Genomic DNA, 27,838 nt, shown 5'->3' with positions numbered 1-27,838 from the left:
ACACCACATACCACAAGCTTCAGCAAAAACACAGCTGTTTGCTAAATTCAATTTTGAAATGTATACCAAATAAACATAAAAATAATAAATAATAATAAGATGAATTGGAAAGACAGATCCAGAATATTTACAGAACATGATTTACAGTATTTCCTGAAAGCTGTGTCTAGCCAGCAGGGTGACCCGCTGTCCCTGCTGTCTTGCATGCAAAGCATATCTGTAATGAAGCACAGTGAATCACTACAAACACCACAATTGCTAAACTATAGTTTTGCACTGTACAGTAACTGTAATTATAATGTTAAGAATCGCAGATACAAAGTTCAGTATCTGTACTGCAGTTAAACTGGAGTCTATCCAGGGCCTTGCATTTACTCTACTGGGTCCAATGCCTCAATTACGCTGTCACTATGCCAGCTGGGTCCCTTTCACTCCTTCAGCTATGGAAAAATGTCCAATACTCCTGTACAGTCTGGTTAGTCAGGGACACATCACAGGCAATATTTATAATAACGCACTGAACAACTATTGCACCCCACAAACAGTCCAAGGCTAAAACCAACTAAGCTTTATTGGGAGATGGGTTTTTTTTTGTAAACATTTATCTGAATTTTGAAGTACTCCAATATATTTTAGGCCTGGGCATCAAATGAGTAAGGTCAGTTTAGAGTAAAGGTTCAGTTTTGCAAGTCTACTTTTTGGTTTTATTGTGTCACTTTGTTTAAGTAATTTTACTCAACATATAATCTAACTCACTACCAAGCTTTACAAATTAACTTCAAACACTGCAGTTCTACAAATCATAATGTTGTAAACTTTCATTTATACAGCAAAGCAGGTATATTGCATCACTTTGTTTTTTTGGGGGGTTTTTTTTGGGGGGGGGGGGCTTTAAAGTTTGTGTCCTTCACTCACTCACTGAGAGAAATCCTGTGTGTCCCTCACTCATTCACTCACTGAGAGAAATCATGTGTGTCCCTCACTCACTGAGGGAAATCCAGTGTGTCCCTCACTCACTCACTCACTGAGAGAAATCCTGTGTGTCCCTTGCTCACTCATTGAGAGAAATCCTGTGTGTCCCTCACTCACTCACTCACTGAGAGAAATCATGTGTGTCCCTCGCTCACTCATTGAGAGAAATCCTGTGTGTCCCTCCCTCACTCACTCACTGAGAGAAATCCTGTGTGTCCCTCACTCACTCACTCACTCACTAAGAGAAATCATGCGTGTCCCTCACTCACTCACTCACTCACTCACTCACTCACTAAGGGAAATCCTGTGTGTCCCTCACTCACTCACTCAATTATTTAGAGAAATCCTGTGTCCTTCACTCACTCACTCACTGAGAGAAATCCTGTGTCCCTCACTCACTCACTCACTGAGAGGTACAGTGTGTGTGTCCCTCACTGACCTGACAGTTGGGAGGTACAGTCTGTCTAAATTGAGAGGTAAGGCAGGTCAAGGTGATATGATTTTGCATTATTCGATCACCCCCAAAAAACACAGAGATCCCTGCAGACAGCTGGCATGCTCAGTTGAAACAGTGAGACAGAGAGAGAGTTAGAGAGAGTGAGAGAAAAAGTGAGTGACAGAAAGAGAAATGAAAGAATCTCGCCCTTCAGAAACAGTGAAGCCATTTTTGCTGGACTAAGATTAGCTGTCTTTAATGGTCTTTCACTGTTGGATGGAGTTTGTCCGAGAGTCCCAAAGTTTGGTGAGAAAAAATTAGAGGAGACAGGAGGATCAAGCCTGCAGCCAGTGAACGAGGCCAAGCAGAGCCACACAGACCTGGGGGAGACCAGCTGAGGGCCTGGAAGACGAGGAACGATTCCCCCCAAAGTAAGCGACTTGAGCTGTAAGCAGAGCAACAAAGAACAGGCAAGAGTTTATTACAAATCTACCAGAACAGCCTTTAGCACTGAGTGATAACGTAGCATTCTAGTGCTAATGGAGGGGGCAGCACTGGAGAGCTGAGAATATGCTCATGTTCATTATTAATTACTGGGTGAGAATGTGGAAGACTTGCTCTAATCCTTACCCCACGGTGACCCCAGTTCTGTTCGCACTCACCCACACAGGCTGTGCCGTCTTCATTGGGCTCAAAGCCATGGCCACACCTTTTGTTGGGCCTGCACTTGTACCCTCCAAAGGTGTTGATACACACCGGCTTGTCCCCAGAACACACAGAGGGAAATTCGGTGCATTCGTCTTTGTCTGAGGGAGAGAAGGCAGCAGGGTCGGGGTGTTACAACACAGGACAGGACCGGGTGTACACAGACAGGGTCTGTAGCACATATTAAGACAGGAGGTATATCACAGGATAGAGGTTGTATCACAGGATAACAAAGCTTTACAGCACATTACAAGAGAGGAGAGCAACAAATAAAATAGGAGATGGGGTACAACAGCGAACAGTGCAAGGTACGGGACAAAACACAACATAGGGTACAGTACAGATTCGGATAACATAGAACAGTCATGGATACAACAGGGAAGAGGGGCCTGGAAGGATGCCAGAGTGGTACAGTGCTTTTCAGAATTGTGCAGCAGCATCCCTGCCTAATAATGAGCAATATACAGTGCTTCCTTTATGATGCTCTAGTCTTACAACTAGCCATGACCACACTGCCTTAAAACCAGTTCCGTGCTATAAAGAGCTATCTTACCTGTACAGAGGCCTTTTTCATTAGCAGCAAATCCTTGTCCACACTGAAAAACAGCACACGTATGTTACGATAAATAAAATGAGGAGATGTTAGGGTTGAGTACAGTAAGTCACGAAAGCTCTTACTCTCAGGTGTAGTTCTAATTTGAGGGTAAGACTGTTAATTATTGATATTTGTAATGTTAGTTATCCTCACCTCTTTCATTTCTCCCTTCTCTGTATATTTTCAATCAGATAGTATATTTGATTGAAAGGGTGGTTGTCCTACCTCAATTTCTGCAGGCTGCTCCTTGCCCTCAGTCTGTGGGTAGGCGATTTCCAGGACTGAGTTCATCTCGCTGGCCACTAGGGGGCGAGCCACTGAGCTTCCGTCAGGCCACCTCACTTCTACAGTGGTGACTGAGTCCTTGCCTGTGAACCAATCAGAGAGGAAGGTCGACGCTGCAGACCCAAAAGGAGTGACAGTACTCATCAGTGCAGAACGGGACAGCTGTTGAAGTGTTCAGATCATTAACACTGTCCCCTTGGAATTACCTACTGTTTGTTTTCACCAGAAGCTGATCAAAATCAGATAGATTTGCATTAGGACATAAAATCGTGCCTTTAACAGAGCAAGTATGGACCAATGACTAACAAATCTTTGAACATCAATATTTGAACTCAGATATCACTTCATCAATAAAGTTCTAATTGAATCCATAGAAATGTTGCTACATATTAGAATTTCCCTATATGTTTTGTTCCAAATAAAAATAACTGACCTATTTTCAGCCGTTTTAGCTTTTGTTCGAAATGAACAAAGATTATGTCTATTATTTCTTTAACATTATTTTTTGTTATAACATGTCCTGGAATAAAAAAACTTTGTAAGAAGTATTATTCTTGGTTAAAGAAGTCAATAAATTGCGTTAACCAGACAAATCATCCTCTCTTGATTTTATCATGTCACTGAAACTTCAGTTTAAGGACCACAATGTTGAATTACACCACTATGCTGTATCCTGCGAACAGAGGGACAGACAGTTGGCTCTGCTGTCAGTCCCTCGCCATACACCAAACCAGGCAGATGGACAGAGGGATTGGTTAATCCTGATTCCTGCCGTTGTTCAGAAGATGAAAAGAGGATGTCGCTCCAAGCAAAACAAATCTCTGCTGCAAGGATCTCTTCTCTTAATAAATTCTGAGAAACAGAGGGCTGATTCTGCCCCAGAGCGGCTCGTCTTTCCTGAAATTAAACATTTTTATCAAGCGTGAAAACCCTTTGAAGGGTCTCCTGCTCTTAATTAAATCGCCCTTTCCAAGGTAAACAGATCCTTATGTGTTTCCAGCAGAGGGGCAAGGAAGTAACCAAGGAGGCCCAGCAGCACTGTGATTAAAGAGGCAGTGAAGTGGCTGTCTCCCCAATACCTGACTCATAATTCAAACCTATTGGTAATGTTATAGCTTATTATAACACGAAAGCCATTGGCAAAGACTTGTCATCAAAACATTTAACTTCTGCCTAATAATAACCTGTGCATGCCAGCCCTAGCAGAGTGGGCCTGTGCTCATTTGGAAAAGAGTGTTGCAGTCGCTCTACACAAAAGGCTTTTGTTTTTCCAGGTGAATTAACAGTAATCATGATCCCGTCTGTTCCTCTAAGTGCACTGCAAATCCATGGCACGGCACGGTATATACAGCTAGCACAGCTCTAGAAACCTGAGGATTAACCAGCGGGCCATCATGGAAACCTTCCCGCTGTACCAAAACACACAAACCTGCGCACCTGCCACAGTGAGAATTTAGCACATATATCAGAATTCTAGCCGGAAAAATTACACATAATACAGTGAAAATTCAATATAGTCGATACGGACCTTATAGTCTTTATATCCAGGTGATTTAACATGAAATATGATACAAGGGATCCATCAGAGTGGTAACTAGATAGGTGGTCCTATTATACAGGTGCTTTTAAACACTTTTCAATTGACTGTATTACAGGGGCTAAGCTGGTCCAGAAATACACACTCAAACACAGTATGGTTTTAATGAGTAAACGGCAGCAGTACCAAGTCCAAAGTGAGCGACAGGCTCCATCTCACACAGGTAGCCGGACCCCCCGTCGATGATGCGTGTGTGGGGCCCGCTTTTCTTTGTGTAGATGACCACCTTCGCTCCTCGTGCAAAAGATCCGAACCGGGTGCGAGGGATCACACGCAACCAGTTATTGGCAGAGCCCTTTGGAGACAGAGAGAGAAAAAAGAAAGGAAAGGATGTGAACATAGGTTCAGTTTTGAGCAGGTAAATTCTACTGAGGGCTAGCATCTCGTATCCAGAGTAAGCCAGGCAGTCAGAATTAAAACATATAACATAGCAAACTGAAATGGATTTTGGAGACTTATGTGGTGTAGTGTGAACTACCCACTGCCAAGGTCTCCTGAGATGAATGGCTGGGAATGTCACGGTTGCCATGAACTGAATAAAAGCTAGGCAGCTTGGCTCCCTTTCTTACCTGGTTCACTTTGTAAATCGAGATGGGCTGAGCCACACTCTCCCCATGAGACACTATCAGATCCAGCTTTCCATCCCCATCGAAATCCGTCACTGCAGCTCCTAGGAAACAACGTAGCCAGGTCAGACAGCCACACAGTGAGACTGACACAAGGACAGAGCCTGTGGGGAGCCTGCATCCGCTCCAGAGCATGAATGAGAGACAAGGATGAAAGGAGCTCCAAGGTGGCAGGTTTGGAGATTTTAGCACCAGATAGTGTAAGCAACTAATGCATCAACATCCTTGACACAATATTGAGGTAGTGGTTGAGCCCCCATGTTCAGTGATCATAGTGCTCTCTTCTGTACCAAAAGATCCAGCTTTGCACAGCACTGAGACATGACTTTATATTGTACTCAAGTCAAAAGCAGGAGTGAGTTCATCACAGGGATTTCAAATCAATATTTACTGTGGATCTCTAGAGCCACCATGTGGAGGTTATTGGAATGACATTAAGATGCACCAATGGGACCAGACCAGTACCCCCTATATGCAGTACACAGAGGTGTCAGATGCCAACCTGTGGATGATCTTCTGTGGTATGACTATAAAGTATTACGTTTTAACTTGCACCCCCTCAAATCGAATTTGAGTCAAATGCTGTATCACAACTGTATTAAATGATATCATGTGTAAAAGTCTGCCTTTCTAGTCACTGCACTCAGCAGCTTCTTCTTGAAATGCATTGAAGTCACGCTCTGTGGAAAACAGATCTGTCTGTCTGTCTGTCTGCCTGCTTGCTAGTCTTTTCATTAACTCCCAAACTCCCCACCCCCCCCGCCTCCCCAATCCAGCTTACCTGTCCCGCGGCCGTCAACCTCGGCTGCCTCCCCCACATTGAGCTCCTCGATCAGGGGGTCGCCGTGGTCCCGTCGAGACACCCTGAAACAAGAGCACGGAATGAGGGTCTGAACGGGTGTGCTGTCTACAATGACAGGCAGCGTACAGTATAGGGGTGCTGGGACATGGCCTAGAATGGCCAAACAGTAAACTAGCGGTTCTAAATAATGCCTGATGCTTTAAACATACTAATTATTTGGTAATGCAGTACTTCATTTAAAAAGCTATTTTAACACTACAGGAGTTCAGAGGCTAGATTCAAGCATGTGTTACCAATGCAAGGAAAGCTCATGTTTCTTCAATTGGCTCCATGCTGTGCTATGCGTTTTAGTGGAGACTTATTTCAAGTTATTTGCCTCTTGCATGTTTTTGTTGAATTTTTTTTGTTTGTTTCGTTTTTGTTTTTTTTGTTTTTTTTTTACACGTTCAAAAAGCGTATTTTATTTTACATTTTTTTCAAAACTTGACAAAGGCCAGTTAATCTGAAAGGCAAAGTACCAATCCAGTCAGATCAGTGCAGTACTACAGTCTGCCTCTAGAGGGCATCTTTTATTAAATAAACTAGTATGTGATATACTGTGCATCCATTATTTGAACTGCCAGCAATGTCCTTAGAAACAAATTGCCTCCTATTTCAGTACACTATTTCCCCAGGTTTTTAATCTCCAGTTCTGAGCAATCTGATCAATATGAGCACTGAATGCAAACCAAGGGGTCAAGTAACAGAGACCAAAGGTATTTGTAAGTGTGGAATGCTTCCTTCACAGCTATTTATCTGTGTCCTGACTCCTGACCCATCAATACAGACTGCTATCGGGTGTAGATTATTGAGTAAATGCTATTTTCAGAAGTATTGTGGCCCTGGAGTTGCTGGTTTCAAACAAAACATTATCCTTGTGTTATACCTTAATGTGTATTCATCTAATTAGAGGGGGAAGTAATCACGCAGCAATGACAAAATAACTAGCACAGCGATAACCAAGGCTTTATAAACCATTACCTCAAATTATTTTGCTGTCAATATTTTTTTTCTCTTTATTTACACAGGTGATCATAGCTCATTTTGTTATAAGTGTGTTATAAGTTGTTAGAAGTTCACTTCCTGTGTTACAGATAATACCGTACCTGATCACTCATATTTTCCTTTGGAAGCAGGTGTCAGGCTCAGGTGGGACCCTATTACATGTAACACAGGAGGTGAACTCATTGCGCTGTGTTCAACTGAAATGAAAGTCTGGACATAAACTCAACAGCTAAACTACAAGGGCGTGGTGAGAACGTTGTTGCGCTTATTCTTTCAGGGTCAATAGTTTATAAAACCATGAAAACTGCTTAGAAATCTAAACACAAATGGGTTAATAATGATTAAAGACAAAGTGTTTCCTCAATGCTAGCCACTGGCAGGATATGAGCAGAAAGTGTCTTTTAACCCCAGACCAGGTTTATACTGGAGACTAGCAGGAGAAACCTCAGCGCTGCATGTTTGAACAGCGATGCTTTCACACTGTTGTTTCGATTAGTCTTTAACCTACCCTTTATCCAAAAATAAGTTCTGTTTGGGCTCAACCAATACAGTGTCCACCAAATCCATTAGAAAAAAGCTGCTTAGGCAAACAAAATGGTGTATTCTTATGTATCGGGACTCAGAAATAAGGCAGTGCTCTGTTCACATGCTTCTGTTATTATATGAATACTTCATAATGTATAGATACTACTCAAAGCGAGGTGCAGAGTTTTTAAGGAAACAGATAAAGCAGGTAAGTAAAACCTTTCACTTGTCTGCTATTAAAAGCTGGATCTCTTTGTGAAAAGGGCCAACTTGACCCTCCCACCCAGGAAGATGGTACGGTCCTTACAACAGGCAAGCCAAAGGTCTGTAATTTTGAAATGAATGTTGATTAATATGGTTTGATCAGCTCTTAAACATAGATCTGACACATGGCTTGTGGGTACTGCCAGAAATGATCAGATAAAAAATAAATTATATCCTCAATAACCCGCCCACTCAAGGGGCAGCTCTTTGCAAAAGCAGCCCAGGTCATCCCTTCCACCACTGCTAGATATCAAAAATAATACGAATACAAGATCACTTCTGAACCTCTATAAATACACAGTGACTGTTCACACACTGGCTGGTGGTAGGAAGAAGCCTTAAATAATACTAAAAATACTAAATGAAAATGAAAACTTGGAGAGTTTGACCCTGGCTTGTACAGCTAGGGAAAGCACTTTAATGCAGTGTTATTATTCAATGAAATGCCAAACGAGGGTGTTTGTGTTGGCCAAAAGCATCAATAACTTTGTCAGCATCCAGTTATTTGCTCCGTTCTTGGTTGCAGTAAAGTACACTAAGACCTGACTAATAGTGATCTCCCATTGTTCAACGGAGATAATTTTTAATGTACTTCATTGCAGAGAATGATCTTTCGCAAGCAGCTGTTGAGACAGGTAGAGTCAGAGCTAAGCATAGACACTTAATTAAATTTGGTGACACATCCTTCACCTTTTCAATGACATTTCTCATTCTCTGGTATTTTCTTGGTATATAGGCACATGCCTTCATTTCAGCTTGGAGCATGGCTGTACCCACAGGTATGTTATTTTTGTATCTAGATAGAAGCAGTTTGACAGCATAAAAACACAAAAAAATCAGGACTGCTGCTGTCTGTGCAACTGCCAAGTTTTCCTGGGAGAAACATCTCTCCATTTCTGCAATAGCAGTGTCCAACACAGAAAAAAAAGTCAGCTCGCACAGCCTCTTCTGGCTTTTCAGAAGACCAACCCTACTGGCCTGCTGTTTCCATTACTTCTTCATTTTGATGTAATTGTGTCCCAGATCTGTTCCCAACCTTGCGTACGCAACTCCCTCAATGTATCCTTCACTGCTTGCATATGGAAAACAGCAGCTCCAATGGTTGTGCTTTGGTTCTGTAGATGGGTGCTGAGATTTTGCTCAGTTGCTAGGAGAATCAACAAAATTTGGAGACTGGAGATAAAGCTGATGGAACATATTGTGTAAAGTAAACCTTCTGCTTCAACCGATACATTAGCATTATGAGCAGAGGCAAGTTCTCCCAGAAGATCAATCACTGCAGGCAGTGTCTGGTAAATAGCTTCAACTGCCTCATATCTGCAACACCACTGTGTCACAAAGCCTTTTCAGATCACGGGGCTGAGGAATGACAATAGTCTTCTGAGTCTTTTGAAAACCAAGTTGTTACAGGTCTTACTTCATGGCAGGTGTTAACTAAAACAAGGTTTAGTCGGTGTGCATAACAGTGATTACAGGCTGCTTCAGGACTGCAGTATCATAGGCCAAACAGTTTGAGCTCCTTTATGATGCAGTTACAGAAGGAATATGCATCTAAACCCTCCAGGTGCACAAAACCTAGAAACGCCTCACAAATCTTCAATTCCTTAGAAACATATCTAATGCACAAACTAAGCGGTTCAGCTCTTGAGATTCATCACACATTATGGTGAGGCACATCAGCCAAGATTGTAACAGCACCAGTCTAGACATCCTGAACCAGTTCCTGTAAAAGCACACTTGCACAGTCCTTGTTGTACATGACCAGCCACATATTTCTGTCTGTTCTTCAGAGTACATTCTTTTTACTTAAACTCTGTGTCATATTTCAGAAGAAGATCTCGCAACTCCAAAAAGCTGCCTTTGTTAACAGACTCGGGAGTCTCATCATGGCCAGGCAGGGTAACATCTGTTAACATCTGTTAACTCTCTTTTCTTTATAGTGGCTCAAATATGTTGCTACTTAAATGTTTTTAGAAGTTATTTTCTTTCATTTTACAAATGCTTTTTTTTTTTTTTTTTTTTACTGAAATGCTATATATTTCTGTAACCTATTGTTTAGTTACCTACATGAACAGTTTTGGGGAATAAATACTGTATATTTTGAGTTATATGTCTACAACCAGTTTAATCAAACCTTTAAACCAATTTAACACTGCAAATGATATGTATTTAATTGAGAGGCTCACTCTGAACTGGTTCGCATAAACCTTCCACCTGCTGTGTGTCTGGGGAGAGGAGAGGGATGGGTGGTAGAGGAGAAGAAGGTGAGGGAAGAGAAAGAAACAGCGATGATGTGAGCAAAGTTGGTGGAGCCAGGCTGTATTACCTGAAGATGCGGTTGGCAGACGAGTCGCGATACGCAATGTTGTTGAAGAAAACCTCAAGTTCCAGGTCGTTGTCAAAGTCAGCCACGATGACGGTACGGACAGGAGAGGGCATGGCGAATTTCTGAGTGGCTATGTCCTGAGAGAGAGGGGGAGAGAGAGAGAGAGAGAGAGAGAGAGAGAGAGAGAGAGAGAGAGAGAGAGAGAGAGAGAGAGAGATCCTTATTATGGTCCTTATTTTGAAGTACAAAAAAACTAAAAATTGTTGTCATCTGCCTTATACGTTGACCTATACTTAAGGCATTGACAAACAGATTTTACACTGTGAAAAGTTACCATTTACAGGTCCCGTGCCAGTATATACTGTGATAAAGCCATCACTCTCCATGTTTGATATTAATAAGATTCAGAGGCTCACCTTTGTTAGTTGCCTGACGCAGTTTCTTGGGACACGGCTGACTTCCCCAGGTACATCTCAGCATTTTGTGATCAAACAGGGCATAACTTTTATGTATGTCACCTATATTTATGTGTTGCAGCAGCACTGCAATGAGGGCTATAGGATGTTTCTCGCTGTTTACTCCAGCTTTTAATTACAAGCCTCATTAAATCTGCTGCCACAGTGACGTTCAATGGGTTTAGGGGAGAGGTGGGGTCGGTCTTACTGGGACAGCACTGAAAATACCTGAGGGGACGCCAGGGCATGACCAGTTAAGGGAACTGGACAGACAGCGTTACTGAGAAAGGAGTCATAAGGGATTTGGAATCATTGAGGGAACATAATCACCCATGGATACTTGCACTAAGTAATCAGTTTATTTGCTGCTCTAGTGTTCTCATATTTACCAGCTTCAGTTACAGGCATCAAACATATTAGTTATTACTTTATACATGTGTCCTTTCAAACAAGATATGAGGGTTGAAATGTTTAACACCATGAACATTGCATTTAAAAAATTGAACACAGCATGATTACAAAGAGACATCCACTGATTTGACAGAGTCGAACAGTTAAGGCTAAAATTCTAAAATATAGGTCTCTATTTGTGAATGTACTGTTTGTACTATATTTTAAAACTGCTTGTTGATGTTCTGAAACGTGATCTGTAATGTTAATGGATTGCAGTTGCAACTGCACTTCTGTCCATATGAAATCGTATGTTTCACAATTACTTCACAATCATGTAACGTGATTAGTTGACTATTGTGACTGTCACTTTTCTATTCAAATATTCAGGACTACCCCTAAGGCAGACCTGTGCATCCATTCACTGATGCACACGTAGCTATGCACACACACACTGGTCTCTCTGCTACATCTTTCGAGGAGGTGATGATCCATTACTTTTAATTAAAATCCCAAAGATTTCCTCCCTTGCTACATTGTGGTGGCTTTAATTATGTACATGTGCTATCAGTCAACCAATGAGCCAAAACTTAATTGCCAATTTATCTAGGGAGACATTACAATCTAATTATAGGTGGCAGGTTCACGCTATTAATTAATTGTATTATTATAAACATATTGCCAAATACTTAACAGTGAAATTAACCCACACCTGCGCTTTCCAGATTTAATTTGCCAACAATCAAAAATCCTTTGACCTGTCACTGTCTGCAATAGGACTTTTTAAGGCATTAGTCGAAGCAGTAATTTTACCTCTATATTTAAGAAAGACTTTGCCTCACAGACAGAGCTTCTGTTGGAGAGAGAAGAGAGAAGATGGGTTCCTAATGCAATACAACCCAGAAACTCACACCAGCCACTATGTTCCATAAAGTATCTCCCCAATTCCTGAGAGTTGAGGAGGGGGCCTCCATTGGTTTAATAGCTATAGGAGTGCAGGTGTAACTGTATCGGTAGCGCCTCGGTCCCATAGCTTTGGTAAACAATGTGAAACCTCTTTGTCAGATGCATGGAGACTGATGGGCTGCTGTACTAGTTAAAAACAAAAACAGAACCTGTGCATGCTGAGGTGCAGGCACAATCCAGTGTGCTTGAGTCTCTGGAGAGGTCAGGCAGTGTGATGAGGACGACACACTCCCTGTCAGCACATTCTCATCCTCCTGTAATTACTGTTTCCTCTACTTCAGAGGCTGAGTTAATGAGGGGAGAAACGAGGGAGGCCCTGCTCCCAAGCTCCCAAAGCATCATCCCCCCCCCCAACAATCAGTACTCAAGGAAAGGAAAGGAATTGAAATGTCTGAGCTGCATCTTTCAAGGTGAAAAAATGCAAGGGGGCTAGAGAAACAGAGAGAGAACCTGAGGGAGAGGACAAATGAGTGTGTCTGGGAGAGAAATGAATGAGTCTGAATATGAATCTGTGGGAGGTGCAAAAAGGTACTGTAAATGAAAGCATGGTAAACAATGGTAAAATAGTAAAAAAAAGTGTGTGGCAATACAAGAAAGGGAGATGTATTACTGGATCGAATTGAGCTAAATTGAATTGTGTGAGACAGACTCCCTCCCCCAGTGGATCCAAGCCCCTGACCCATACCTTGAATCTCAGTTTGCGGTTGGCACTGGTCTGCAGGAAGAGCCGGTGTGGCCCATTCCAGTTGCCGTACACAATGTCTGTCTTGCCGTCCCGGTTGAAGTCAGCTAGCGCCACCCCCCGGCCGTGCTGATAGGGGTCGTCAACACCTGACCAAAACACAGCCAGGAAAACATATCAGATTTAGAACTTGTATAAGGTGAATGACCCGAACACCCCCTGTCATTTAATTCTGAGCCTGAAACAGAAATGTGGTTTGATAATGTGGTTAAAGCATGTCCACTCATAAAGTATGGCTCGACAAAAGCAATGCGTCTAAAGAAGAAGCCTGTAGAATGTGCTCAATGGAAGTGAATCTGAGAGCTCCCCGGATTGGTGTTTTGTGCTCAGGCTTCTCTCTCTCAGACGAGCGCTGGGTTGACATGTTAACACCTCTGTGGTCGTGTGTGTTTAACCATCGTTCAAGTAGACTTCCTGAACAGCGTGTGTTCTCCTGTCCCGACATCCTAGATGACGATGCTTATTGTGGCAATTACTGGCCGCGCTCAACACAGAGTATATCCTGGGGGCTGACTTTAATGAACACAGCAGTGAGCATGAGAAGTGATTACCGCACACCTCAGTTTGAAGTCTTGTTGTAAGAAGACAATAATGTAAGCATTCTAACAGTTCTGCATGATCATCTTGCCCATGTTCCCGAGCCCTGCACTCACCCGCCTGTGCAGCAATGTCAGTAAAGGTGCCATCTCCGTTGTTCTTGAACAGGAAGTTGGGTCCGTACTCGTTGTCACAGAAGATATCGGACTGCATCTGGCTCACGATGGGCCCCACCACCACACCACGGCCGCCTGCGCAACAGGACAGGGGTTAAATCTCTTGCCAACGTTCCCGAGAGCCACTGCAGCTGGCTCAGTTACAGTTAGGGTTGCCACCTCTGAGGTACAAAAACCAGGGACCTCCGACCAGAACGGGGTTGTTCAAAGTTTAAACTCTTTTTAGAAATCCAATATTCCTCCAATTGGATACATTGATAATATTACTACTGTAGTACTGACAACCAATTAATATTGTGCATCTATTGTAGTAATATTGTATCCTGATTTCTCTAACTCTGCTCAATTTATGTTAATGGAATTTAGTGTCCTGGGAAGGTATATTGAAGTCCAGGGAAAACAGGGACAAGTGGCAACCCTAGTTACAGTGTTATTTTTTAATTAAACCATTCACGGTTTTATCTAACACAGAACAAGGTGTGTCTAGTTCACACATTTGATTTGGTTTATCTCTTTGCCAATTGCCTTGAAAGGTCACTGTTTTTGTCAAAGATGACAAAAGTGGCAGAGATATGGAGAATCTAAACTGTGAACTCCTTACTTCTAAGGATACGAACTCTAGGACCATGTGAGAATCAAGCAAGACCTGTAAGTTAAAAGCATGAGTGAATGAACAGATAACATGCTAATCCTTGACCAGAGCTTGTGTTCTGTTCCCATTGCATCCTCCAGTACCACATAGCTCAAGCAAGAGACACAGGCACCAACTACCTGCTTTGGGTTACAACTCTCCTCTTGAGAACTGACATAGGCGCCTTAAGAAACCTAAACCTAACCCTATCCCTGGCTGTGCAAAGCCAACAGTCTTTGCAGGGCATTCCAGAGGGGGCATTGCATTGGATCTGGCACTTCCACAGGTTAGTAAGGCAAAACCAGCGGGGACTGTTTCTCATCATCCCGTTATATCACACCCTACCAGCCAGGCTCAGGCAAACACCTGCAGGGCTGACCTTTGCCCTCCAGAGGCCAGTAGTTTACATCCATGCTCGAGTTCCTGGGTGTAAAAAAGGAAAATGTCTTGTTCATCGCCCATTGGATCGGAAGACGTCCACTGATCATTCAGTTCTGAAAGTCCAATAAGATGGGCATCACTGGAATCATGTTATTTATCCATTCTTTCACCATTTTTGCCTCACAGGGTGCCATCTACTGAACTTTAGCACTGCTGGCAAGTGTTGCATTGAGAGTGAATTCTCTTGGATTCAGACTGGCGCTGTTCCTGACTCCAGGGCCTGAGCATTATTGGGAAAAATAAATCACCCATTCACACGAGAGATTTCTGTTCCCACAAATCTTTCAAAGTCAAGACATTTTGTTTTTTTGAATAAAGAGAACACTCTGCTTTTAAAGTCCTAAATGTTTAATGTTAATGTCTCTTTAATTAAAAAAAAAAAACACAGAGCCTTTGCTTTTAAAGGAAAGGTTATTAATTATTTATTCTAATCCATCCCAATAACAACAATACTGCCTCCCAGTTAAACCACCAGGGCACACTGCCTCACCCAGTTATGAACACAACACATTTCCCAGCCTTTCAGCTCTAAACGCTAGGGCACACTGCCTCCCAGTCCCTTAGCTCAGACCCCAAGGCCATATTGCCTGTTAGTTCCTCAGCTCTAGCCACCGTGTACTCCACTGTCTCATTGAGACCCAATGAAGGAAGTGAAGGCAACCGCTGCCGAAGAGACATGCCAGAGCCTAAGAATCCACTGATTAATTGACTGTTTGGCCCATTGAACAAGTCAGAGCTGAAATATGGCTTTATTGTCCTTGCATTTCACAGTGACTTTCAGCTGTATAAGCAGCTGACAGGGTCAAAACCTACACTCGCTGCACTCTGGATTGGCATCTACCCATTAGAGGTGGCTGTCTCCAATAAAGACTTTCAATAAATCAGCTGATTCCTGAATCGAATGTGCCGAGTGTGGTGTAAATCTCGCCTGCCGTTGCTCACTGGGAAAGGGAGTGGGACTGAGGACTATAAACATACACATCCATATTCATACTCTGAAACACACACATGTAAATACAAAGAGAAAATCACATCTCCTCGGACACACTAAACCTGCTGGAACACCTGTCACGCATACTATAACACCTCTGTATCTCTAAATCGTAGGGTTTTTTTTATATTTTGTGCATAAAGCATCTCTTTTTTTAATATAGATATAAAACAGATCCTCGGGCTGATGTACGGGGTAACTCATGTCACTTTATTTAGGAACGTCTGATTTTGTTATTGTAGTACATTTATGTTTTCATTTGTCAGATTTGATTTAATGTTAGTTAGTTTGCTTTATTTTAACAAGTTTATAAAGCATGGGTGAACCCGAGTTTGTCTGGAGTGGAGGTTGGACGCACAGCCAGCAGGCACAGAAAAGGAATTGGACTGGTTTTTGTTCTGCGGTGGGTTGGGGAAATAAGAGAAATGAAAGAAACAGCCACCGACATTTAGAGCGAGGTATTGAGCAGCTCTGCCCTTAGTTTTTTTAATTATAATTAACCATGTATTGTTTTTATTGAACAGAGCAAAACCCATGCCATGACTGTGTATTCTGTCCTATTTGTTAAATAGAGTTAAACATCTGTATTTTATAGAACAATGTTCATTACCTTGTATATTGTTGTGGTCTGAATTTATTTCCTTCTGGTATTCTGACTGATCCCACCCTGATCAAAAAGAACGAGTGCCCCTCCCGGGTGCTACATTGACAAAAATGTAATTTAAATATGTTTGATATGTGGAGTCCAAAATAATTCAACATGTTTTATAGGTAAATGATACTTAGGGCTTGAATTTTTCAGGTTTTATTTTTTGTTCTGCCGTCGTCTCCATTTGACGGTATAACACCACTCCCATCCGCACAACTTCGCTCAGATGTGAGGTCGTCCTGCACCAGCATCGGGCTGCCAAGCACGTGCAAGACATTGTCAGCCGAGGATGTCTGTTCTGCTTCGGATGTGAGCGAAACACATTGTTGATGGTGAGGCCCAGCCAGGTGTTCTTTCACAACCGTCATGTGAGCCAGTGCTCCCTCTCACGACTGGGAACAGATCAACCAGTTGTGGAGATTACTCTGGTCCCCTGCAACCACAAGGCGGCCTGGATAGTGTCTATGCACTTTGAAAACGTATGAGGAGCTAACAAGAGGGACTTCCTGTGCTCTGGACAAATGGGAATGTGAAAATACGCGTCCCGTAAGTTCATGGTGGTGAACCAGTCAAAAACCCATTTAGGAAACTCAGGTCTAAGATGGGGTGAAGGCCCATTCTTGGGCACCAGAAATACCTTGAGTAGAACCCCTCTCCATGGGAGGTGGGGCCTACAAGACGAATGGCTCACTGGCACAGCAATGATGCCACTTCATTCTGAAGTACCAAGACCTGGAGAGGGTCTGTCATGAAAGTATTCCCGACCACTCGAAGGGAGGAAATCCCAAACAGAACTGAGGCACGGAACCATTGATTCCAGAAATGTGACAAGCCAGCTTTCAGCACAAATGCAGGGGAACTGCAGTCGAATCAGAGCAGGTCTTTTTCACAAAATGCTCAGTATCAACACAAAGATCTTATCTTACCATTGAGAGGCAAAAAGAGAAATGGCTACCATGGAATGAAGGTTTTATCCTCTAAATAGGTGTGTCTGTGGCGTGTCTTCCAGGAAGGGGCCTATCAGCAGCTCTGATACAGAGAACTCAGTGAATACCTACCAATAGGTTGGCATGTCCCATAAGTAAAGTTTTGGTGGTTGTCTTCGAATTGAAAGGGAACTCTGCATGCATTTTGGAGATTTGTGAGAAGTAACAGATTTCATTGTTCCGTCTGCGTATCTATCCCACTACAGACACTTTTTTTTTCCTGCTTACCCCATTGTATGACTATAGTGTACTATAGCATACAAGAAGTCATTTACATTTTTTTAAACATTAAACATTCATCATGGTACTCTGATTAAGATTTGATATTTATGTAGCTATAATAACAATAATAATAATAATAATAATAATAATAATAATAATAATAATAATAATAATAATTAGGCAGTCGTTGTACACAAAAAAAAAACCTTTAATATGCATTAGTAGAAGCAAAACTGTACAGCAGTTTTATATTTACAACAACATTTTCAGTTCATCACTGAATAAAACCTTAAAGCCAAAAAACTAGCTAACGCCACGTTGCTGGTTTTTCTGGATGGTCTCTAAGCCTTTTGTTAACAAACGACTGATTGACTCAAATTCCACTTATTACATAGTGCACAAAATTGATGATTGGTCAGTTGTAATGTCTTGGCACACTGCTTGCTTTCTGAAAGCCATTTTCTTTATGTAGAAAGACAGTAGTGCATGATTGTCATTATTGCCAAACCCAGATTTATCATTTAGAAAAATAAAAATCCTAAATATGTCTTCTAAACATCTAAATATGTCTTCGTTTATTATCGCTTAAAACCGAAAACTTCAAGCCCTAGGTATACAGTATGATACATAACGTTCATTTTAATTCGATCATACTGAGGTCTTGCAATTTTAAACAGCAGCAGGTCTGGCATTAGAGCCTCAGGGAGAGGTGAAGAAAGGACCTACCTGTTAACTTGTTGACTCCAGCCTGCTCAGCCACATCAGAAAGAGCGATGATCCCTGTGGACAAGTCACTGGCAGCCTCGTCCATCTCAATCAGCGCATGGGCACCTACTTTACCACTGGCATAGTTAGCAATGTAGATAGAGTAGCGACCAGTGCCCTAGAGAGAGAGAAAGAGAGTGAGAGAGAGAGAGAGAGAGAGAGAGAGAGAGAGAGAGAGAGAGAGAGAGAGAGAGAGAGAGAGAGAGAGAGAGAAAGAAAGATTGGCATTCTAACAGTTGTATTACAGATACAGTGACAGTGTGGGGACGGGGACCCTGTTGTATGTCTCACCTGTGTAAATACTGTAAGACTGGGGCTCGGGGGATGAGGGTCTCATTGATCGTTTCATGTTTAGGTTCATGCCACCCCTCAGTCCAATGAGGATGTTCTGCTGCACCCTGCATCCAGCCAACATGTAAAAGTCAGTAGCTACCGACAATCTGTGTGGTGAACCTCCACTCAGAACTATTTTACCGCCTTGTCAGCAAAATCTTTGGTGCATACCACTGTTAAATTGCAGCCCGAATGTGGAATCTGACAACGAGTTGGTTTACCTGCCAGGCTGCACACAGTGCTCAATCCAGAAAGCACAGGCTGACCCTCACCTGTACAAGCATTTTGCACATTTCTTGATGCCTATAATTTAGCAAACTGATGTTAGAGTGTTGTTCGAGGTGTGCAATTGCCTTTCAACAGGCGCTGTGCCTCACAATTGTTCTCTCTGAATAAGGATATTCATAACTAAAACCAACCATGGCTCAACATTAACGTCTGTATTATTTTGCTGTGATTTTTTTTTTAGGTGATTACACAGCTCCTCATCCTTCAACTGAACGCTCCCTGTCATTCAAAGAATTTTGCCAAATTTTCTGGTGGTCTTGTGCTGGAGACTGTTGACACATATGTTCTATATAGGTACACTGGCAGTTTTTCCATTTTGCAGGGAATCCTTTTTTGTCATGGTTAACATATACCCTTTTAAAACAGTTTGTGCGGTAAATGCATAGAAAAGTGTTGTGAAACAGAGTAAACCTACAGTGAAATCAGTCATAGACATGTATGGTTAAGGACTGGAAAAGCACAGTAAAAACCCTTTAAATCTACTGAAAATCCAGTCCATTACACACTCACACCCAGTGTGGGATGACCCTGTGAATAATAACACTGTCCACCCATTGTGCTTCAAAGAGCCTAATCCATTTTTAAAGATTTTCTACTAAATAACTGCAGTCGCAAATATATTATTTTTAATCCAAAACAAAATGGATTTAGATCAGTTCTACAACGACATGGAGGCTTGATAAATTATTTCAGAAATATCCAATGTACTATCCTGCATGAAATGTAATTATAGAAAAATCTAATAGCGGACTAGATTATGAAACCTGAAACTATCATATTAGAATAATATAATCCCTTTATTAAGTGCTATAGAACTAATAAAACACTGACAACCACTTCACAATATAAAGTAATGCAGCAAGACTCAGCAAAACTAAACATCTTTGATATTTTGTCATAACATTGGTCTGCTAGGCAACGATGTTTGTTTATTTCCCCCAAATTCATATTCAAACAGTGAAAAGTGACTACTAGTTCTGTCAAACATTATACAATTATGTAACGAAGCTCTAGTTTCTGTAAATGTATAACAGCAACTGTAGTTTTAGTACATTTTTCATGTGTGTCTTATGATCCTGAACTCAGTGGTAACCCTAATAGGCACACCTGTCCCACAATTCTCTCATCTTGGTAGTGCATAGAGAAGGCAGAGTTAATAAACAAGCAAACTAGCACATTTCACTAGCAATGAAGGATTGTGGGTACCTTTCTGTCTAAGCAGGCCACAGAGCGCCCAGCCATGCGATTGGCCACTCCTTGGCGCACATTGATATCATCACTCAGGAGGTCCTCAAAGCGACCGTTCCGGAATTTAAAGAGCTTGTCAGAGTATGTGGCCAGACCTGGGAGAGAGAGAGAGAGAGAGAGGAGAGAGAGAGAGAGAGAGAGAGAGAGAGAGAGAGAGAGAGAGAGAGAGAGAGAGAGAGAGAGAGAGAGAGAGAGAACTGAGGTAAAAGTAGTCCAAGGTCCTAATCAGGGTCAACAAAACCATCAGAAACAGATTTAAGACACTTAATTGAAGTTCAGTACTTTCCCATAGCTTTTATTCATATTTAGAGTATTTAGTCTTTAAACCCCTATTTTTTTAAATGGAGACAAATATCTTTTAATTTGACGAAGCTAGAACTGAACAACTTTGAAAATATGGCTCAAGGTTTCATAAAATAAAGTTTTTTTTTTTTTTTTGTTTCGTTGTTTTTTTTTGTTTTGTTTTGTTTTTTTAATGTCGAAAATAGTTTCATTAATAACAAACTTCAATAGCTCAACTGCAACAGCAACCGTCAGATCCCTGTTGTGTTTTTCTCAACCCTCTCTTTGTGTTAACCTTCTCAAGAAAGGGAGTGCGAGGGAGGGATAAAAGGAAATAGAAGTGATAATAAGAAAAGTAGGCTCTATGCAAAGTGTTTGGCTAAACCAAGTTCAATTGAGTTTGATATTCAGGAAGCATTTCAAGAACTAGGTTGTTTTTCTTAACAGCAGTAGAAGGTTCATGAATACAAGAGTTTATTTAAAGAATTAAAACATAACTGAAAAGTTTGGAGATAATTAAAGGGGATCCTCATTTTCACCATGTACAGTGCGACAGACAGACATACAGGCTGTCACGGTCAGTGCCTAAGGGTTCACATTTTCAAGTGAAAGCTTTGTGAACAGGACATCGTGTGAGATGAAGAAAGGAAAGAAGGTGTAGAGACAGCTGGAGAGAGAGACAAAGCCCCGAGCCAGCAGTTTGTGACTCTGATTGTCTCGGCTACATCAGTAAAAAACATCAGTTGTTGAAGTGAGTGGTTTCCTCTTATCTTTCTCTCTATCTGACTATTAGGGAACTGCAGAAGTGAGCAAATCGGAAATTGATACTGTACATATCTTCAAGTCTATGGATGCAGATATTTCCTGCACAAAATTTGCTTTGTGTACTGGCACTGATCCACTTCAGCACTATAAGTGGTTACAAGGAACTAACATTCCAGTAAGCTGCCCAATAGATATGTTCTCTCCCCTTGTTACTGAATATCTCTCCCACTTCTCTCTCATCCACCAATTTCTCTTTTGACTCTCCGCTATCTTTTCCTTATCCTTTCCCCACCCCACCACACCACACCCTACCCTCCCCCTCTCTACCTGAGAAGGCGTTGTTGGTGTTCAAGAAGTAAATCTCCTCCCTGCCATCCCCATCAATGTCGCAGGCTGCCACTCCGATGGCGTTGCCTTGGCGATCACGTAGCGCATAGAACGGCGAGCTCTTGTTGTTTACAGCAATGTTATAGAGCACCTCTCGCCTCTTGTCATACTTCAGCACCAGATTGGGCCCATTATACCTGCAACCCACACATAGTAGCAGAAGTTACACTGCAAAAATGTGTTTATGAAAAACAAAATAAATTAGACATCTCATACATGCTTTCTTTAAACTGGAACTTTTGCCCCCAACTCAATGATATCATGAAACCCAAAAGAACTTAATGCATGCAGAAGCAGATAAATATTGATTCTTGCTATAGTTTTCTTCCTATCTTAAAAATTAAGATGAAGATAAACTCAGTAGTTGCTTTTAAAAAAAAGCCTGGCAAAGATATTTGTTTCAGTTAAAAGTACATTTACAGTAAGCCAAGCTAAGTCACAAAAAAGAGTTGTCATTGCTGATATTCATCTGCATTCTTATTCACCACCAAGTATGAGCAAACACCATATCGAACTCTCCATATATAATGCTGATACTTGTGTAACCTGACAACTTGCCAAAAAACTGCACTATATTCATACAGCAATGCAGCACTGCACTCACTTTTAATTACCATGTCAGTGGCACAAAAATGTAGTCATACAGTCTGTGACTCTACCTTAATGTTATCTCTTTAAATTTAACGAGTGCCATTATCTGAGCAAGGATCACAGGGGAAACTGTGTGGGGATCTTATTTCAATAATAGTGAAGTGTAACATCAACAAAGATACTTAAATAGTTTATTAGAGTTTAACCCATAACTGCAAAACATACTACAATTATTATTGTAGTAATACTAAAAGAAAACTATCAAATTCAATGACAAATGTTTCAACTCTAAGTCTTTCGCAATGGCTTCAATTGAAGATGAGAGAAACGCTTGTAGTTGAAAAGTTTGCCATTGAAGCTACCTTTAGTATTGCTACACAATGTTATTACAGAGCAGGTGAACTACAATCTAATTACTTTACATCCCATAGTAATCCTAATTGTATAGCAATTTCGCTGTACTACTGACACTGATGGAGGGGTGGTGAATTTTCAAGCTGTGAGGGCCCAGGCTTCTTGCTCCATCCTGGCAGCCACCAAACAGAGGACCCAGGGGACTGAGAGACACCACAACAGTCTCATCCCGTCAAAGTCTCAGTCCCTGGGGAGATCTTTTAAAGCAGACCTGCCTTTTTTGCACGACTTAGAGAGTGCTGTCTAATTACCTTGATTTACATCACAGCTGGCCTGAATAAAGCCAATCAGGCTTTTGTGGAAACAGTCTCTCTCTCTCCGAAGCACTGTACCCAGGTACGGCAGGGCAGAGGCCATGCTGCTGTAAATAGTGTGTGTGGGATGTAAGGTTGGCAGGGATGGGGTTAAATCTGTCCCTGCCTGCAATCACAGGTGTGGCCGTTGCCCAATTAGGTAATTGGTGCTTATTGGGGAATGGCCACACCTGTGATTGCTGGCAGGGACATATTTAACCCCATCCCTGCCAACCTTACATCCCAACACGCACACACTATTTACACCAGGTAAGGCACGTTGAGATACCACAAATTATATGTACAATAAAAAATGTTTAGAAAGAAGAAATGGCATTCAGCCAATCAAGACCTTGCTCCCCTCCCCCAACCCTTTACAACATCACCCCCCAAGGGTGGTTCCCAATATTTGAAACAAATTCATATTTCAGTCATTTTATCTCCTCAGTGTGTACTGATGAAAGTCTTTTTACATCAAATGTTTATATGGACTGGGTTTGTACTGTACAATATACAAATTACAACAAATTAATCTTGGTAATCTTAAATAATGACTGGTCCTACACACTATACAAATTACACATGTATCACAGAAAATATATAATACGTATATATTTCACATAGAAGACTAAACTAGACAGACAAGACAGGTCCAGTACATACCCTGCCACCAGCACCTCTAGGTCCCCGTCTCCATCCACGTCCGTCACTGCCAGCCCATAGTTGAGCTGGGTGGGGTTGTTCTCATAGTCTGGGGGCAGCACCATCTTGGTCATTGCCCTGAACATGGGCTCTGAACGTTGGGCCCAGGAGAGAGAAAGCAGGAGAGAAACCAGCAACCAGGTCTGCATCATCCTCACCTGCATACACAAACAGAATCTGTCAAGGAGATCACTGTCAATGATGCATGAGGTGCATTACAAGAACAGTGCATCAAGCTTGCCTGCAATCACTAAAGTGTACTGACACTGCCCCTCCACTAGAAAACTATACAACAATTGGCATAGAGTGTGAGATCTGCGCTTCTCATGGCATTGGATTTGAATTCCCTTTTCTGATTTGTGCAGTCATTCAGACAAGTATTCTATAGGGGCTGTTCAAGTAAATGTTCCTCAACCAGAGAATCCCAAGTTATAATATTGCTAGAGGACCCACCTCTGTCTAGCAAGCAAGGTATGGGGCTGAGCAAGAAGATTATTCCAGTAATAAACAGTGGCTCCACTAAACCAGCAGATACTCCCTGATGTTTAAACAAACGGCACTGCTGTTGTCTCTCTTTCTTTTGCAAAAGTAATTACCTGTAAAGAAAAACATTTAAACTGAAACAGAACATAAATAGTGCCACGGCAGACAGGGTTAGCAGCAGAACAAGACAGAAAGGTGCAAGCTAAAGCAATCTGCAGGGAGAGGAAATAATCACAAAGAAGAAAATCTGAGGCAAAAGACCGCTGTCATTCGATTTCAAACACAGACTGAAAAAAAAATGTCAAAAATGAAAGATTTTGGTTTCTCTAAAGCTGCATGGACTTGAATAAAAAAAGGAAACATTCTGGTTATAGTTGAGAATCTTTGTGGCTGTGTAGCCCAGTTGGGCAGTGTTGTCTGGTTGTTAGAGGTGAGGGACTGGCCTTATGGTTAAAACTGAGGGACTGGGAGGCAGTGTGGTCTGTGTGGTTAGAACTGAGGGACTGGGAGGCAGTGTGGTATAGTGGTTAGAACTGAGGGACTGGGAGGCAGTGTGGTATAGTGGTTAGAATTGAGGCACTGGGAGGCAGTGTGGTCTGTGTGGTTAGAATTGAGGGACTGGGAGGCAGTGTGGTATAGTGGTTAGAACTGAGAGGCTGGGAGGCAGTGTGGTATACTGGTTAGAACTGAGGGACTGGGAGGCAGTGTGGTCTGTGTGGTTAAAGCTGAGAGACTGGAAGGCAGTGTGGTATAGGCAGTGTGGTATAACTCCCCAGTAATGTTGTTGAAGCTGACACCCTGGGATCCTTCAAGAAGCTGCTTGATGAGATTTGGGGATCAATAAGCTACTAACAACCAAACGAGCAAGATGGGCCGAATGGCCTCCTCTCGTTTGTAAACTTTCTTATGTTCTTATGTTCTTATAGTGATTAGAGCTGAGGAGATGGGAGGCAGTGTGGTATAGTGGTTAGAATTGAGGTACTGGGAGGCAGTGTGGTCTGTGTGGTTAGAACTGAGGGATTGGGAGGCAGTGTGGTCTGTGTGGTTAGAACTGAGGGACTGGGAGGCAGTGTGGTATAGTGGTTAGAACTGAGGGACTGGGAGGCAGTGTGGTATAGTGGTTAGAACTGAGTTACTGGGAGGCAGTGTGGTATAGTGATTAGAGCTGAGAGACTGGGAGGCAGTGTGGTATAGTGATTAGAGCTGAGAGACTGGGAGGCAGTGTGGTCTATGTGGTTAGAACTGAGGGACTGGGAGGCAGTGTAGTATAGTGGTTAGAACTGAGGGACTGGGAGGCAGTATGGTATAGTGTTTAGAACTGAGGGACTGGGAGGCAGTGTGGTATAGTGATTAGAGCTGAAAGGACTGGGAGGCAGTGTGGTCTAGTGGTCAGAATTGAGGCACTGGGAGGCTGTGCGGCCTCTTTGTTAGAACTGACACAATATACAAATAATATAAAAAGGCCATAAAAATAATCAAGAAAAGAATATGGATTAACACCAGTGTGCAGTAAACCACAGTAAAATGTACTAAATGCATAGGGTTGATATGATATAATAATAGCTCACTATCTATCATTTTGTTAAATTGTTGGACTTTTATTTTGTCGATAAGTAATAATTATTAAGCACATATTCCCAAACCACCTATCTCTACTCCTTTAATGAGACAGCTTATTTACAACAAGAAAAGGATGACAAACCCACATGGAAATATAATAATTAATAGATCTACCGTATTGCAGTCGTTTTCCATTTATATTCAAAATGGCCTATTGACTGAGTATATAATGGCTGATGAACTGGAACGTGCTTATAACGCAGGGAGCATAAGAATGAAGATTGAGGTGGACAGCAGGGTTATAACAGTTGATCATATGTAAGTAACACAGGCTAGATCAGGAACGTATCTGCTAAAAAGCCAGAGCCAGCCAGTGGAACTTTTGGATTGCTGTCAATGCAAAGTACCGATACACAATACCTGCATTGTATGTGTGTATGGTGAAAGACTGACAACTAGAGCTGGAGAAGTTTAAGAAACAAGAAGCACTCAGATTGAACGTAACCATCATAAAGAGATAAGATGACAGTAGAGACATATCTGAAAGTGTCATTTGAAGCTATGTTCTCTTCAATGGCAAGGCTAATTTTGTCATGGGGTTTGGTGAAGGTATTTAGATCTGATTCCGTTTAAATAGGAGTCTAAGACCTTTTGGGCAGAATCAGAACCAATGTAGGTTTATACGCCCCTCCAAGCACTATAGCTTAACCTTATTAATGCTGTACACCAAGGTGAAAGCATTGCAAAGTGCAGTAAAACAAAAACATAGTGAAATCATGGCATAGGTGATCAAGCTACATCTGAGGTAAGTATGATAAAGCATTGGAAAACACCAAGGTTACCACTGCAGAGCATAGTAAAGGCACGGTACGGTCTAAGCATGGAAAACACATTGCAAGCAATTACAGTGCACATTTACACAATATGTACAGTAATATGCGCTTGATATATTGCATCTTTTTTTCTGGCCTCAGAATCTATATGAAATTTCAAGAATATAGTCATTGTAAAACTGACCTTGAGAACCCTGTTTTGGATCATTAAAATAGATATTACTTAAAATAGATACTACTTTCTAATGATGTCCCAGTTTTAGTCATTGGGTAATGTGTGTGTTATACTCATATACACACACACACACACACACACACACACACACACACACACAACAAAGAATATCATCACTCCTGCATGGGCTGATAATAACATTTCCTAATTTGAACTGTGGATTTTTACTTGTAGCAGATTTTAAAATTATGGCTATAATTTCAAACCTATACTAGTAATTTCTATTACAAATGACCCAGAAAGAGCCTGCAAACTGTGAGATAATAGTTCATTTTAAAACACTGTGCCAATAATACACCAAGAAACGTGTGCTTATAGTTTTTAAGGATTGCTTAGAATCAAAAGACAACACAGCAATGCAACTGAAAACACCCGAATGGCTCAAGAGTTTCATAACCTAACATAGATCACAAATTCAGTGTTACCGAGACCATTTTAAAATCCAGTGATGTGCAGTACAGATACCAGAAATATTTCAATTAATAACATAATACTTAGGGGTAACCCCACATTACCCCTTACATGAAGAGCAGTTTATTTGTATAGAGCACAGAATAAATCAATTTACATGGTTCTAATATTGTACCTAACCCTTTTCTGGAGTTAAAACCCGCTGTAGGAGACTCTTGGTAGTCATGCAGTCAAAACAGCAAATAGAGAATAACAAACCCACTACAATCACTGGGGGTGGACAGCAGGATAAAAAAAAGGGTTCAAATAAATAGATAAATAAATTACACACATGATTTGTACAGGCTTAAACATGCTTTGAAAGTATACTGCTGCTTACATTTTAAAATGGAATGAGAACTTTGCAATAGAGTGCACCTGCATTGGAGTGAGCCCCCAGCCCAGTCCACGCTCCTCTCTATCTACAGTAGTTGTAACAGCCCTGCCAGCAGTGGTCTAAGAGCAATAAAGAGCTCTGATACTTACAGATTTGAAAGATCAGTCTTCTACCAGCCTGCTGCCAAAATTTCAGCTTTGTGTTTTTCTAGCCACTAAAATTCTCTAGTTTTTATACAACTTCTCAGGACTTACTGTGTCATGCAAGCTCTTGTGTAACAGCCTAGCCAATCGTAGTAGGGAACAGTGAATATTAATGAGTTGGTTTGACCAATGAGGAGGTTTTATGGGCTTATCCTGCCTGGGGCATTCTGATTGATGCTGGTGTTTTTCTAGTACAGTACAGCACACAAGAAAGCTTGATAGAGTGAGGGATTGACAGACAGAGGGAGAGATCAATATAATCACAACAGATGGATGTTTTCAGTATATTTCAGCTTCATGCTGTCT

At 41.6% G+C, this 27,838-nt stretch overlaps 1 protein-coding gene across 1 annotated transcript; it reads right to left on the bottom strand.

Annotated features, from left to right (window-relative positions):
- Window positions 1-1,227: 1,227 nt before the first annotated feature.
- crtac1b (cartilage acidic protein 1b) lies at window positions 1,228-27,562 on the bottom strand. Its single transcript, XM_041260599.1, has 15 exons — window positions 27,479-27,562; window positions 23,393-23,589; window positions 21,372-21,568; window positions 19,956-20,092; window positions 18,090-18,246; window positions 13,384-13,518; window positions 12,674-12,819; window positions 10,178-10,314; window positions 5,998-6,080; window positions 5,160-5,260; window positions 4,717-4,885; window positions 2,934-3,076; window positions 2,667-2,709; window positions 2,071-2,214; window positions 1,228-1,853 (listed from the first exon to the last, which is right to left on the bottom strand). Exons 2-15 carry the CDS (start codon window positions 23,581-23,583, stop codon window positions 1,744-1,746), a joined length of 1,893 nt encoding a protein of 630 aa, XP_041116533.1. The 5' UTR covers window positions 23,584-23,589; window positions 27,479-27,562; the 3' UTR covers window positions 1,228-1,743.
- Between the last annotated feature and the right edge of the window lie 276 nt (window positions 27,563-27,838).

The sequence above is a fragment of the Polyodon spathula genome, chromosome 10 (assembly GCF_017654505.1).
Source record: "Polyodon spathula isolate WHYD16114869_AA chromosome 10, ASM1765450v1, whole genome shotgun sequence".
NCBI classification, from domain to species: domain Eukaryota; kingdom Metazoa; phylum Chordata; class Actinopteri; order Acipenseriformes; family Polyodontidae; genus Polyodon; species Polyodon spathula.
The sequence above is the reverse complement of the archived record's forward strand: the minus strand, read 5'-3'. Positions and strand labels throughout refer to the sequence as shown.

Coding starts and splice junctions, on each gene's coding strand:
- crtac1b (XM_041260599.1), bottom strand. CDS start 23,583: ATGATGCAGACCTGGTTGCTGGTTTCTCTCCTGCTTTCTCTCTCCTGG. Junction 21,569..23,392: donor CTAGAGGTGCTGGTGGCAGG/GTATGTACTGGA, acceptor TGTGGGTTGCAG/GTATAATGGGCCCAATCTGG. Junction 4,886..5,159: donor CGATTTACAAAGTGAACCAG/GTAAGAAAGGGA, acceptor CTGTCTCCAAAG/GGCTCTGCCAATAACTGGTT.